This window comes from Acinonyx jubatus, chromosome E1, assembly GCF_027475565.1.
Source record: "Acinonyx jubatus isolate Ajub_Pintada_27869175 chromosome E1, VMU_Ajub_asm_v1.0, whole genome shotgun sequence".
Lineage (NCBI taxonomy): Eukaryota > Metazoa > Chordata > Mammalia > Carnivora > Felidae > Acinonyx > Acinonyx jubatus.
In genome coordinates, this window is record NC_069397.1 from 42,522,242 (window position 1) to 42,537,619 (window position 15,378).

The following is a 15,378-nucleotide window of genomic DNA, read 5'->3' on the forward strand; positions in this document are numbered from 1 at the left end:
TTTATATCTAGGAAGAAAGCCTTCTACTTTCTCAAGATTCTTCCAAACTTTTCAAGAGAAAAAATACCAGATTTCAAGTTTGCATAGCAAAATGTGACAGACAAGATTAGCACTGATTCAGGGAATTTAATCAGCTGCAGATAAATACTAAACTGGGAATTCAGTCATCAAAACCTATTGTTTAGAAGTAAAAAATGTTTGCCTCCAGAACTAGAATTCACTTAGCATTTATTCAATGGTATTTAAAACTTTGTATTTTATAGTCTGAGCCCCAAGACAAATCTCACGAGAAGTGACCTTCATTCTAATGTCATAGTTGACTTTCTCTATAGGCATAATAAGGTCCTTAGTCTCTTGTTCTAAAATTGGTGTGGTTTTTTTTTTCACATTTTAGAACAAGGATTATTAACCTTACTACTAAGGGGGGTCTGTGAATAGGCTTTAGAGAATATATGACCCCCCCCCCCGAAATGATATGTAATCTTTGTGAACACTAGCATATAGCTCATGCAATTCACAACAGGGCATGTGTCTCTAAAAGGTTTATGAACCTCTTTTTTTTTTTTTTTAAATTTTTTTTTTCAACGTTTATTTATTTTTGGGACAGAGAGAGACAGAGCATGAACGGGCGAGGGGCAGAGAGAGAGGGAGACACAGAATCGGAAACAGGCTCCAGGCTCTGAGCCATCAGCCCAGAGCCCGACGCGGGGCTCGAACTCACGGACCGCGAGATCGTGACCTGGCTGAAGTCGGACGCTTAACCAACTGCGCCACCCAGGCGCCCCTGAACCTCTTTTTTGAAGTTACGTAATTTTCTTCATGGACTCTCTTTCCTTAGATGGGAAAGTCAATGTCAACGACTTGAACGCAATACTGGATAATATGGGAATCAAGCTCTCAGATAAGGAACTTGAGGCTCTGACTCAAAATCCCCCTGGTGATGGTGAGCAAGTTTCCAGATACCATAGTTCCATGTTGGGAGAGCTTGGACAATAAAGGTTGCGGGGGAAAGGGCCCTTAGGAATGGTAATCTACACTGATAGTAAGAAGCTATAAATATGGGCAAAGCATGTAAACAGCATATAAGCAGCCAGCTACCAGGTCACCGTGAAAACATTGCCCTTTGTATAAATGTCTTTTATGTTCTTTATCCATATTATGGTCACTAGAAGACAGTCTTCCACATTTTAAAAAGAAATATGCAGGCCACTTAGATGACGGTACTTCTGAATTTCTTCCCATTACTAATGCATATAGCTTTGAAATAGTATAGAACTATAAGTAAAATTAATATTTTTGAAATGGCATGTTTTTATGTTTAGGCTTTTCTTTATAGTATTAATGAAGACAATGAAAACTGAATAAATTAATAGCCTAGAAAGATATTCTTCAGTAAATAGTTCTTAAGTAAGCATATATAAAGTACTTAAGATAATGCCTGGCACATAGTAAGTTAGGATTTATTATATTTACTCCCACATTGTTTTTCACGATATTTCATGAGTCTTTTATATCTCATTATGACTTTAATTTTCTTCTGCAGTTGATAGGAGGACTTCTCCTAAAACACCGATGAAGGAACTGCAAACTTTTACAGGTAAATGAGAAGTTGATGTAAATCTAGGGTTTCGGTCCTTTATAATAGTTTTTTTCAGTGGTATTTCTGGTATCTTATAAATTCTGATGTTTTATTTTTAAATATATGAATGATGGATTGACATTAGGAAAGTTTCTACACTAGGATACAAGACTATATGTCAATTTTAAATCCTAAGTTTTCTGTTACTTGTGCAAGTAATATGCTTCGGGTCACAAATGTTTAAATGAAAAATATCTAGAAATGTATAGAAAATGGCATGGTGAAGCTTAGAAATGATCAAGATAATGTATTCCTGATATCATCAATAATTCTTACCAAAGCAAATGTTTTTGAAGAATAATTTATACAAGAATCTGCGTTATCTTAATTCACTCATCAGATTTTATTCTGAAAGTTGTTTTTTTCCGGCTTTAGGAAAAATGGTCTTTAATTTATAATAAATGTGGTATTTTATTACCATAAGATACCATAAGATATGCTCCTAAAGATATGCTTTATTACCATAAGATATGCTCAAGGGTTCTGCAATTGAGAACATCTTCGCCTAACACCTCATCTTGATATTAGGATATCATTAAACTTCATAGAACATATTTTACAACTTGATAGAATACCAGAGTTCCAAAAGCTTATATGTCTATTGTTCCCTCTCTTAAAAGATGAGAAGGTCGATTCTAATGACCTGAACATTTTCCTGGGAAGCCTGGGGATTGAGCTCACAGATCAGGAAAAAGAGAAGCTACTGAAAACACTGCCAATTGACGGTGAGATTGATAGAGGTGTCATGGAGGTCTTTTGTTGGTCTTTAGGTCTGTGTAAATATTTCCAACTTTGTTTCTATTTATTTTTCTCCAAAAGTATAAAAGAAAAAATATTAAATTGAGTTCTAAGTATATAGCAACCTGTCACTGTCGCTTAGAATTTATATTGGAAGTTAAATAACCCTTTAGACCAGAGTTGACATTAACAGCTAAACATATTGTTACCTATCAAGCTACTAATCTGTTCATATCATGAGAAGAGAAAAAAAAAAAGAAAGATTGGAGATCCATGACAAAAAAATAAATATGGGAAGCAGAAATTTAAAAGCAAAGGGAAGCTATACTCATGTTTGAGCAAGGAGACTTCCTCAGGTACTGGAATAAAGAGGTTTGTCACAAGGAGAGAGGTTTCTGTTTCCAAACTTCATTATATTAGATGAAATAAACTAAAAATTAGAGACAACTCTTCTTAAAATGTTATTTTTGAAATTATTTATTTAAATTATTATTTATTTCACACCATTTTTGTGATTTCATGTTAATTTCCCCATGGCATGAATTATGGCTTTTCTTACAGCTGCTGGAAAAGTATATCACAACAGGTTGCTAAAGGGTGTGAAATCTCTCAATGGTGAGTAAGACCCAATTAAAAGTCATACTGTCTGACATTCCCCAACTTGACACTTTTATTCCAATTATGAATCCTGGCTCCTCACTTTGGTATCATTCCTTATTTATGATTCTTGCAGTCTATCCACATTTTAACTGATAACAGCGTATATTTTATCTTGTGGGAAGTTCCATATGGAACTTGCATTTTTTTTCAACTCTGTACACCCCTTCTCCATGCATGAAAAAATCACTTCACCTTAAACAAACAAACATAATAAGTAAATAAATAGAAAGTTGATATGCATGCAGAATTTTGGCATAATACACTTTTTTTTCATGTTCCTACCTTCTGTCTTTCCTAAGGGGGAAAGGTTCATGTAAATAACCTGGACAACACCCTTAAAAAATTGGGACTTGAGCTCACGGAAGAGGAACTTGCAAAGCTGTCAAAAAATCTACAAGTTGATGGTGAACACTACAGATGTCCTCAGGCCATTTTTTAATTTTTCTTTTATATCTGATATGTTTGAAAATAGATTTAATTGACAGATACATGTTAGAAAGCTTGGAGGAGAGCCCAATTCTATTTTTTTTTACTTAAGTCTTTAATTTTGATTCCAATATAGTTAACATAGAAAATTATATTATTTCAGGTATACAATATATCAACAATTCTATATATATATGTGATAAGTATACTCTTTCGTCCCCATCACCTGTTTCACCCATTTCCCCACCCACCTCCCCTCTGGTAACTACCAGTTTGTTCTCTATAGTTAAGAGTCTACTTCTTGGTTTGTCTCTCTCTTCTTTTTTTTTTTTTCTTTGTTTACTCATTTTGTTTCTTAAATTTCACATATGAGTGAAATCATATAGTATTTGTCTTTAACATTTCTCTTAGCATTATACTCTTTAGCTCCATCCATGTTGTTGCAAATGGCAAGATTCCATTCTTTTTTTAAGGCTGAATAATACTCCATCACACACACACACACACACACACACACACACAGACACACACACACACATGTGCTACGTCTTTATCCATTCATCTACTGATGGACACTTGGAGGAGAGCCCAATTTTAAAGTCAGAATAAATCTTGGATCTTCATTACAATTAACCTAAAACAGCATCACCTTTCCGTAAATATACCAAAAACTGCAGAGGGTGCTGTCAGGACTCTAATAGCCTAAATAATAAGAAAGCAAAATAATAGGGATATGAAAATCTATTTATAGAGAAGTCAACAAGCCATTCTTCTATCTATCCTCCTGTCTAATGAAATCTTCACTCGAAAACGTGTTCCAAGATTTTTATCATAGTGCATGAGACCTTCAAGCTCCATCTGCCTGTGCGGACATATCTTCTCTCATTTTTCCACTGTTCAAGCCATGTTGAGCTGCTTGTAGTTTCACACACATAGCATGATGTCCCTGGACATTTTTCTCAACTTCTCCTCCACGTGAAGTCTCTTCCATCCTTCCATATGTCATATCAACTGCTCTGATACATTAATGTAGTTCACACACATCTCCTGCAGGAAGCAATCTTAGAACATACCAAGCTGGATTAGTGGTCCCTTCCTCAGCTGTTTGTGGGTACATGAGGTAAAGTTACCAGAATACCTGGCCAACTCCAATAGTATCTTCAGCTATGGCTTATAATGGCATCCAAAATACTAGGAAGAGCACACTTTTCCTGACCCAGTTTCTAGTATACAAGAGACCTTTGTATTAATCGAGATCATCTTAACTCCCTGAGATCCAGGCATTTTCTAAATGGTCTCAGGTAAAATGAAGATGTAAGGAATTTTTAATGGAATTGTTTCCTTAAAATATATGTCTTAAATTTGTCTTCTGGGCTTCTGACATTATTTTCATTGTGCCTTTTCTTGTAGCTAATGGAATGGTTGGTCTGAAAGAGGTGATGGATGGAGTAAAAGCTACTACAGGTAAGAGAGAAATTAAGAATCTAAAACACTTAGTATTTATAATAATTATATTTCATCATTATTCCTCAATTGCCATATTAGTTATGGCATTTATTTCTTTGTTGATTAAATTACTAGCAACTCATTTGTTTTCTGGTATATTTTTTATTTGTATATTTTGCTCTTCTCTTTTTTAGAATGGCCAAACTCTGTACTAGTGAAATAATATATGAAGTAAAATTTTGATAAAGACTACAGATAACTGACAAAAAATGAGACTAACAGATCTTACCTTATTTTATACATTTATTTGAATAAGTAATTTATAATATTCCAATTGAATAGCAGATACATAATGTAAATCTCACAGGGTTCAGAGTTGCCTTGCCATTGTCATTGTGACTGTGACTTCTTTTATTAGCACTTAGAGATCAAATTCTTTTTCTGTGAAAGTCATCGTCAGTATATTTGGAGAGGTCTCATTGGCCTATGCTCTTTATTCTGTACCGATTTAATCTACATAGCCATAGATTAATTTTCCCTGTTTGGAGTCATTAGATGATCCTTTAAATTCGTATATGGAATGATGTCTATTTTTTTAAGGAGGGGAGGTTGATGTCAAAGATGTGAAAGCTATCCTGAAAAACATGGGAATAGAGTTCACAGATAAGGGACGTTTGAAGCTGCTGAAAAATCTGCCTTTCAATGGTAGGCATTTATATACTGATGTGACCTTAAAGTCTTCTTTGAAGCTTTTAAAGATTTTTTAATTTAAATTCCAGTTAGTTAACATACAGTGCAATACTAGTTTCAGGTGTACAATTTGGTGATTCAACACATCCACACATCACCCTGTGCTCATCACAAGTGCCCTCCTTCATCCCCATCACCTGTGTCACCCTTCCCTCACCATCTTCCCCTCTGGTGACCATCAGTTTGTTCCCTATAGTTAGGAGTCTGTTTCTTGGTTTGCCTGGCTTTTTTACCCCGTGTTTGTTTTGTCTCCTCTTAAGCTTTTTTTTTTTTTTTTTTTTTAGAAACTCAAACTATCCCCATTTGCTAAGATGCAACAGTAAATAAACAAACAAATACCAAACAAAATAATTTAAATGTTCACTCATTCTAGAGGGAACTGTTTTGGAATAATCATCCCCATGATGCTGACTCATGCCATCAAGGGGACTACATTTCTGAGGCTACCCTTACCTTTTTAGATACGTATAGGCAATTGTGGGAAGCAACCAAGGGAAAGAAGTGGTGTTAGACTAGAAGGGGATAAAAGGTCAGAGGTGATATTTTCCAAAAAAGCTGTGCATGTTATAGAGTGCCTTCTATGCTAAATTTTAGATAGACTTACCATATTATAAACTTTCCCTAATTTTCTCTCAAACTTTGTTTTAATGAGGGAAGTTTCTAGGGCAAATCATGAAAATCTCAGTTTTACTAAAGTTTTAGTGAATAGCCACATCATTTCTCTATGACCTTAATTGTGTTCTTTTTTATAGATGATAACAAGGTCTTTAAGAACAGGTTGCTAGATGGTGTGAAGTCCCTTAAAGGTGAGTGAGAAACATAATAAGAATACAAATGAATATGAGATCTTCATTTTATACTGTTTCCAAGATGTGAATTTGAATGCTGCCATCTGTCATATGTACTGATTGCAAATGTATGCTGTTTTGGACCTCAATCTTTATTTTAGCAGTTGAATCTGATGTTCTATCTTGGAAGTAAAGCACCACACTTTCTTGTCATGTTCGAAATTTTCAGGAAGAGAAATATCAAATTTCATGTTTACATGGGAAAAAATATAAATGATTAGCAGTGATCCAGAGAACGTAATAAATAGAAAAAACTAAATTGGCAGTTCATTCATCAAAAGTCAACCTACTATTGTTTAGAACTAAATAATGTTTGCCTCCAGTACCAGAATTCCCTAAGCATTCACTGAACACCATTTTTTCAACCAGATTTTTTTTTTTTAATTCATTAAGAAAATTGAGGCTGGCAAGAGTGATAGCCCTCAGCTTTACATCTTCAATCCCTCCCTATTCAGGTATCTTTAAGCACACCCATGTTAGTATAAAGGATGAGTGAGAAGTCCCTCTTCCTCCTCAAAGCTTACCAGGATGCCCTTGACTCCACTGTCTCCCGTATCTTTTAAGACCTTGCCCCACTGGCCATTTTCAACCTCTTCAGCCCATTTACATGTTCCACAGACACCATCCTATAAAATAAGCAAACTAGAACTCTCCACACCCCTTTTTGGCCACAACTCAATCTCTTTCTTCCCTTTTTCATCCATTTCTTGAGAGACTTTTCTGTACTCTGATCCCATATTTCTGTACCTTATTCTCAAACTAATTTCAGTATTAAATGCCATTTAAAACCTTGTGTTTCTGTAGGCTGGTCCCCAAGACAAGTCTCAAGGGAAGTAGCCATAGTTCTAAATTTGTAATGGACTGCTTAAAATATTTTGTCTCTGTGCTAAAATTGTTGACCATTAATTTATTTTTTTCACTTTAGAGCAAACATTTTCTGTTTGGTCCGAAGCAAATTTTGTGAATAATGATCTACTGCTTAAGAAATTCACAATGGGGGGGGGGGGGGAGCGCCTGGGTGGCGCAGTCGGGTCGGTTAAGCGTCTGACTTCAGCCAGGTCACGATCTCGCGGTCCATGAGTTCGAGCCCCGCATCAGGCTCTGGACTGATGGCTCGAGCCTGGAGCCTGTTTCCAATTCTGTGTCTCCCTCTCTCTCTGCCCCTCCCCCGTTCATGCTCTATCTCTCTCTGTCCCAAAAATAAAAAAAAAATAAAAATAAAAAAACGTTGAAAAAAAAATTCACAATGGGATATGTGTATCAAAAAAGTGTAAGAACTTCTCTTTTGAAGTCATTTAATATTCCTTATGGACTGTCACTTTTCTTAGGTGGGAAGGTCAATATGAACAACCTGGGCACTGTTCTGAACAACCTGGGGATAAAGCTTGCAGATACGGAACTTAAAGATCTGGCTGAAAACATGCATGTTGGTGGTAAGCATACTATCATATATACTAGTTAACCCCGGAGAGAGGTTAGTTACAAGAAACTTGGGGGGGGGGGGGCGGGGAAATGCCCTTTTTCATAGGGAGAAGGGAAGGCCCAAGAGCAGTGTGAGACACCATATCAATGACTAAAACACAGAGAATGTCATTTGAGTTTATGAGTATCCAGTTAACAAAGTCAAAATTAAACCAGTTTTCTATATGTGTGATATGTATGACTTTTATGTTCTCTGTAAGTATCATGTTTAGTAGTTGAGTCTTTCCAGTTTTGAATACAAGAATGCAGATTCTTTAGACACATTCACTTCTAAGTAACTTCCCCTTACTAACACAAATAAATTTGAGATATTATAGGCCAAACTGCACCATTGCGATTGCGTGGTTTTCATGTTTAGAATTTTCTTGTTATTCATGCTTGTCTTAGAATAAAAGTGGAGTAGAATAATAATCTAAAAAGTGTGTTCAAAAATATTTGTTTAAGTAAATATTAGCAATTATGATGGGGCCTGACACATAGTTAAGTGCAACCGTTATAGTTCTTCCCATGTTTTCCCACAAACTTTTGTATTATATCTAGAATGTAATATTTGAAGTCTATATAATATATGAGATCCATAATATATGGGATCTATAATATACTGCGATTTTATCTTCTCTTATAGTTGATGAGAAAATTCCTCTAGAAACACTGATGGAAAACATCACAGATTTTACAGGTGACTGAAAAGTTACTATAAAATTAGGATTCCAATTATCAACATTAAATTTTGGTTTTTGCTAATATTTCCTGGTACTTCATCACTGACTTGTAAATTCTGACATTTCTCTATATTTATTAATGAAATATTTGCTTCTAGTGTTACATGTATTGATATAAAATTATCTGATTTTGCAATGAAATTACCATACTATTTCTTGCTTTCAAATTCTACAATCTCTGTTGTTTATGCCAATAATGTAATTCACTTCACCAGTGTTTAATAACCACAGTATAGAATGGCACAGCAAATTAGAGAGTGAAGCCTAAAATTGATGGAAGTAATGAATTTATTGTATGTATCATATAATTCTTATTTTTTAAATTAAAATACTTTTTCAAAGAAAAATCCATATAAGCATCTATTTTTCTAATTAATAGATCAAATTTCATTCTGAAAGTAGTCTGTCCTGATTTTAGAAGACTCTCTTGTTCACATTAAGAAAATAAATTTGACCTATCATCTACATTGATTCTGTAGTTGAAAATGTTTGTTTGTTTTTATTACTGTAGTTTTCAGTCTGAAAACAAGGAGATGGTATTAATTATCCTAAAATAACTTTTTTCATTAGAAATAATTACTATTATCTGGAGGTGCCTGGGTGGCTCAGTCGGTTAATCGTCCGACTTCGGCTCAGGTCATGATCTCGCAGCTTGTGAGTTCAAGCCCTGCATCAGGCTCTGTGCTGACAGCTCAGGGCCTGGAGCCTGCTTCAGATTCTGTGTCTCCCTCTCTCTCTGCCCCTCGCCCACTCGCTCTCTCTCTCAAAAATAAGTGATAAAACATTTAAAAACTTTAAAAAAAAAATTATTACTGCTATCTGAAATGAAGATGTATACCAAATTTCTTATTTTCAAAGGTGAGAAGATTGAATCTAGTGAGCTAAAAAATGTTCTGGGAAATCTCGGAATTGAGCTCACAGATGAGGAACTAGAGAAGCTGCTGAAAATGCTGCCAATTGATGGTGAGTCATACAAGTGTCTGTGGGAGCTTCCAGGGAAATTAGATTTTTACAGATCTGCATGAAAATTTTCACTTCTTCTCAAACATGATGGAACATTTTTAAAAAACTAAAATGTAAGCTACATCTTAAAACAGTAAGTGTCGTTTAGAGTTTATTTTAGAAGCCAAGCAACTCCTCAGATGTAAGTTGCCATCAGAGCCAACAAATGTCTACTGTCTCCCTTCAGGGCTTATACCATAAGAAGGAAAAAGAGAGAGATAAGCGAGCAATGGAAGAAATTAAAAATAAAAGTCAGAATTAAAAAGAAAGGAAAGAGATATTTGTACAGTACAGTAGGCCCACTCAAGGGGACCAGCTTATCATATTGAAAAAGCCTTCTCTTCCTTAATTTCACTGTTACATAAAGATGAAAATTTTAGGTGAAACATTTTTTTAAAAATTTTTAATGTTTATTTATTTTTGAGAGACAGAGAGTGATAGAGCACGAGCAGGGGAGGGGCAGAGAGAGAGAGGTAGACACAGAATCCGAAGCAGGCTCCAGACTCTGAGTTGTCAGCACAGAGCCTGACGCGAGGCTCAAACTCACAAACTGCGAGATCACGACCTGAGCCGAAGTCAGACGCTTAGCCACCTGAGTCATCCAGGCACCCCATAAGTGAAATATTTATAATGGTACTACTGAATTATCATCCACATATTGTACAAGTAACCCAATATAGCATACAATTAAGTGAATTCTAATGTATTCACCACATTCATCACAACAATCAATTTTAGAACATTTTTATTATCCCAGAAAGATATTCCATACCTATTAACAGTCACCTCCCAATTTCTCCATCTCCCTCAGCCCTGGGCAACCACTAATCTATTTTCTGTCTCTATCAGTTTCCCTATTCTGGATATTCCACATAAATAGAATCATATAATACGTGGTCCGTAGTGACTAGTTTCACTTCACATAATGTTTTCCAGGTTTATCTCTGTCCTGTTATGTATTAATACAGTTGACGCTTGAGCAACACGGGTTAAGAGCACTGACTCCCTGTGTAGTCGAGAATCTGTGTATAACTTTTGACTCTCCAAAAATTTAACTACTAATTGCTTACTGATGACCAGAAGCCTAACTGATAACATAAAGTCAATTAACATACATTTTGTTGTTATATGTATTATATACCCTATTCTTACAATAGGTAAGCCAGAGAAAATAAAATGCTAATAAGAAAATCATAAGGTGGGGCACCTGGGTGGCTCAGTCAGTTAAGCGTCTGACTTGAGCTCAGGTCATGATCTCACGGTTTGTGGGTTTGAGCCCTGCATCAGGATCTGTGCTGACAGCTCTCTCTCAAAACTAAATCAACATTAAAAAAATAATTTAAGAAAATCATAAGGAAGAGAAAATACATTTACAGTGCTATACTATAAAAAAAAAACCCCACGTATAAATGGACCTGCACAGTTCAAACCTCTGTTTTTCTAAAGTCAACTGTACTTTGTTTCTTTTCGCTGCTGAATAATAGGCTATTCTATGGATATAACACATTTTATTTATCCATTCATTGGTTGATGCGCATTTGGATTGTTTCCACATTTTAGCTATTATGAATAATTCTCCTATGAACGTTCATGTACAAGTTTTTACATGGATATATATTTTCATTTGTCTTGGGTATATACCTAAGAGAGAAATTGTTGGATCATATGGTAATTCTGTGTTTCACCTTTTGAGGAAGTGCAGGCTGTTTTCCAAAGAGGCTGCATTACTTTCCATTTCCACCAGCGGTGTATCAGAGTTCCAGTTCCTCCGCATCCTGGTCAACACTTGTTACTTCTGTCCTTTGATAATATCCTAGTGTGATAATATCCTAGTATGAGGTGGTATCTTATTCTGGTTTCGACTTGCATTACCCTGATTGCTAATGATGTTAAGCATCTTTTCATGTGAATATTGGCTAAACGTATACCTCCTTTGGAGAAAAATCCACTCATAACCCTCATCCGTTTTTAAATTTGGTTATCTTCTTATTATTGAATCGTGGAAGTTCTTTATACATTCTAGATACAAGTCCCTTATATTTTCTAGATAGAAGTTCCTTATCAGATACATGATTGCAAAAGTTTTCTCCTGTCCTGTGAATTCTCTTTTTACTTTCTTGACAGTGTTCCTTGATGCACAAAAGATTTTTAACTTTGATGATGTCCAGGGTATAACTTTTTCTTTTGTTGCTTGTGTTTGGGTGTCATATATTAAAAAAATGTCTAATCTAAGGTTAAGAAAATTTACAGTCATGTTTTCTTTCAACATTTTTATAGTTTTAACACTTACAATTAGGTCTTTGATCCATTTTGAGTTACTTTTTGTATAAAATGTGAGATAGGGATCCTAAAGAATATTCTCTTTGCATGTGACTGTCCAGTTGTCCCAGCACCATTTATTAAAAAGACTGTTCTTTCTTCATTGAATGTGCAAGTACCTTTGTCAAAAATCAGCTGACCAAACATTGGAAGGTTTATTTCTGGATTGTAAATTCTATTCCATTAATGTATATATCTAGTTTTATGCCAGTACCTCCCTGTCTTGATTACTGTCACTTTGTAGTTTTTAAACTGAAAAGTGTGAGTCCCCTACTTCTTTTTCCTTTTTAAGATTACTTTTGCTTTTTGGAGCCTGAGCTTTATCATATGAATATTAGGACCAGCTCATCAGTTTCTGCAAACAAACCAGCTGGAATTTTTTATAAGAATGTATTGACTCCGTGGATCAGTTTAGGGAATATTGTTACATTCACAGTATTACGTCTTCCAATCCATAAACATAGGATGTCTTTTCATTTATTTAGGTCTTCTTTAATTTCTTTCTATAATGGTTTATAGTCTCCAGAGTATAAGTTTTGTACTTCTTTTGTTAAAATTATTCTTAGGCATTTTATGCTTTTCATGCTCTTGTAAATGAAATTGCTTTCTTAAGTTTTCTTTTCATTTGCTTGTTGCAACTCTATAGCAATACAGTTGATTTTTGTATGTTGATACAAGACTGCATTTTCTGCTTCTGAAATTATTCAGTTCATGCTATTTTTGTGAAACTCATATTCATTCTACCATTACATGAATTATGACTTTTCTTACAGCCAATGGAAAGTTATATCGTAATAGACTACTGAAGGCTATGAAGCCTCTCAAAAGTAAGTAAAAAACGAAATTATAAGGCATGTTATCTAGGTCTCCAGATACACCATCCAAGCATGAATCTTGGCCCTATATAAGCTTTTATTTATAACTCTCCCAGCGTAACTACACCTTACCTGCTGTTAATATACACTTTCTCTTGGCAGGAAGTCCACTGTCTTCTTAGATTTTTTCAACTTTTTCTCAAGAAGAAAAACCAACCCTGGCAAAAACAAACAAAAAACCCTGGTTGTTATTGAAAAGCAATGGTCAGCTACAATAATCACTAATAAGTCAAGCCAGTAAACAAAAAAGAACCCTACTTTTTATGCAGAGTAATTAAGTTAGTGGTCTGCAGTTCTGTTTGTTCCAGCACCTTAACCTTGTCTTACTTTGTAGGCTTGTCCACAAGAATAGACTAAAGGAAATGCAGTTCTGACTCCATTGACTTTCTATTTGAGTCTTTAAGTGGAAAAGCCTATTTGGGATTTCAGCCTTGTCAAAGTGTAATAATAGCAGAGGCATGAAATATATTTTATCTTTTGTTTCTTTTGTTTCAATAATATGTGGTCATTAAAGTTAATAATAGTTTTCCTAAAAAACATTTTTAAATTTTACTATTATACAACTTTTTTTTTTCAAATGTTGCTTTACTGTCTCTTTCCTAAGATGGGAAGATTAAAAAGAATTACCTCCATACTAGTTTGGGAAATATGGGAATGGGGCTCACAGACGAGGAACTTGCTGGATTGTCAGGAGACCTACAAGTTGATGGTGAGTACCAAAGGTAGCATTCAGGATCTATTTATCTTGATCTTCGATTTAAAGGGGTATCAATTAAAATTATGTTGTGAGACAAATTTAGCTGGACTTTATTATACTCTATAAACAAAGTGTATCTTTTTCTGAGCTCATGTCATTGATTACATGTCTCTTTTGGACTTCTGTAGCAAACGGGAATGTTGATCTGCATGACGTGATGGAAGGAATGAAAGCTATTACAGGTGAGCACAAAGTCACTATAAACCTAAATTCCCATTGGAACACTAACTATATTTTACCATTAACCTTAAATGCCATGTTGATTCTGTTACTGTACTCCTTATTATAAATATTTGTCCAGAGTTGGGCTTTGTGGTATTCGTGTTTTGGTAATAAAATTTTAGCTTCAAGTCTTGGTAGGAAGACCCTTACTCTCTTAAAAAAATAATCTAAAAATAACTTTTTTAGAGTCACTAAATTTCCCTCACGAGCCTTTCTCTTTCTGATTAAGGGAAAGTTGACATCAAAAACCTGGAAACCGTTCTAGGTGACATGGGAATCAAACTCACAGACCAGGAACTTGAAGATCTGAAAGAAAACCTGCCAGTCAGTGGTGAGCACGTGAGATACCATTGGATTTTGAGCTTTGGGTGTTATGTACCGTTAGCAATGAAAGGAATGGAACGAGGGAACTTTTTACGCAGAAGAGGTCCAGATTGTAGATGGGACAAGAACACTGACAAAGAAGTTGAGAATGTAGTATTTGGACACAGGTGGCATGGCCACTAGAAGAGTCTGCGAAGTTCTGAGGACAACAAAGTTTGCCTTTACAAAATGGCCGCTTTTGAATCTCATCTTTTTGTTATCAAATTCAAGAGTTGATATTTTATGAAATAGAAAGTCAAATTTACATTTTTTAAATAAGTATATTTTTAATATTTTAAATCTTTTCTTCTGTTCTATATTCAAGCATATTCTGAGTAAATATTTGCTGAATGGCTATTTAAAGTGCATAACAAAATGCCCAGTAACAAAATGCTGTTATAATCTGAAGGGGAGGAGAGCGTTCTTATGCTATTTTATATCATTTTATGAGCTTCAAGTTATGTGTTTTTTTTTGTTACAGTTGATAATACAGTTGCTCTGAAAACTTTGAAGGATGAAGTGAAAGCTTTTACAGGCAAGAATTTGTTATAAATGATTTGCAACAAATTGTGATTTACACTAAAAATTTTAATAGCATTTTCTCAAAATTCTACTACCGCTTTACAGATTCACATACTTTCAGTATTCATTTTGATAAATATGTGCATCTACTGATCAACATCTTAATCTAACATTATCTGGGTTTATAAGTAAAACAAAAGGACTATTTCTTCATTGTAAGTCATATATTCTTTGATGCTTTTTTTCAGTAAAAGTGCCTGGCTCTTATTTATACACCCAAACCTAGATGATCACAGCAAAAGCAGAGTGGAGCTGTAGAAATAAAAGTCCATTACCAACAGCTAATTACATAGTTTTAACAAAGTAAAGTAAAATATGTCACACTTTGTTAATTGTGTCTTGTATCATACTAACCGTCTCTTGACCTTATTTCTGGATAATTATATGACCAGATTTGCTTCTGTACTATGTGATATCATTCCCAGTGTTAGGGATACATCCCATTTGCTAATATCGAGGGACAAATTCTATTTTTTATTTAGCATTTGACTCTTTTTATTAGAAAATCTTTCACTCCATCTTTCCTTTTCATTCTGGTATCAGAGAA

At 34.7% G+C, this 15,378-nt stretch overlaps 1 protein-coding gene across 9 annotated transcripts in view; it reads left to right on the forward strand.

The window, feature by feature from the left end:
• LOC106978664 (uncharacterized) overlaps nucleotides 1-15,378 on the forward strand; it is a 139,021-nt gene that overhangs the window by 64,836 nt on the left and 58,807 nt on the right. For all 9 annotated transcript variants that reach the window (XM_053211959.1, XM_053211955.1, XM_053211961.1 and 6 more), the window contains 16 exons: nucleotides 839-943; nucleotides 1,544-1,597; nucleotides 2,260-2,364; nucleotides 2,939-2,992; nucleotides 3,337-3,441; nucleotides 4,874-4,927; nucleotides 5,510-5,614; nucleotides 6,412-6,465; nucleotides 7,836-7,940; nucleotides 8,615-8,668; nucleotides 9,570-9,674; nucleotides 12,806-12,859; nucleotides 13,512-13,616; nucleotides 13,793-13,846; nucleotides 14,116-14,217; nucleotides 14,731-14,784. In XM_053211959.1, the coding sequence (XP_053067934.1) occupies nucleotides 839-943; nucleotides 1,544-1,597; nucleotides 2,260-2,364; nucleotides 2,939-2,992; nucleotides 3,337-3,441; nucleotides 4,874-4,927; nucleotides 5,510-5,614; nucleotides 6,412-6,465; nucleotides 7,836-7,940; nucleotides 8,615-8,668; nucleotides 9,570-9,674; nucleotides 12,806-12,859; nucleotides 13,512-13,616; nucleotides 13,793-13,846; nucleotides 14,116-14,217; nucleotides 14,731-14,784 (1,269 nt within the window). The remainder of the gene's footprint in view (nucleotides 1-838; nucleotides 944-1,543; nucleotides 1,598-2,259; nucleotides 2,365-2,938; nucleotides 2,993-3,336; nucleotides 3,442-4,873; nucleotides 4,928-5,509; nucleotides 5,615-6,411; nucleotides 6,466-7,835; nucleotides 7,941-8,614; nucleotides 8,669-9,569; nucleotides 9,675-12,805; nucleotides 12,860-13,511; nucleotides 13,617-13,792; nucleotides 13,847-14,115; nucleotides 14,218-14,730; nucleotides 14,785-15,378) is intronic.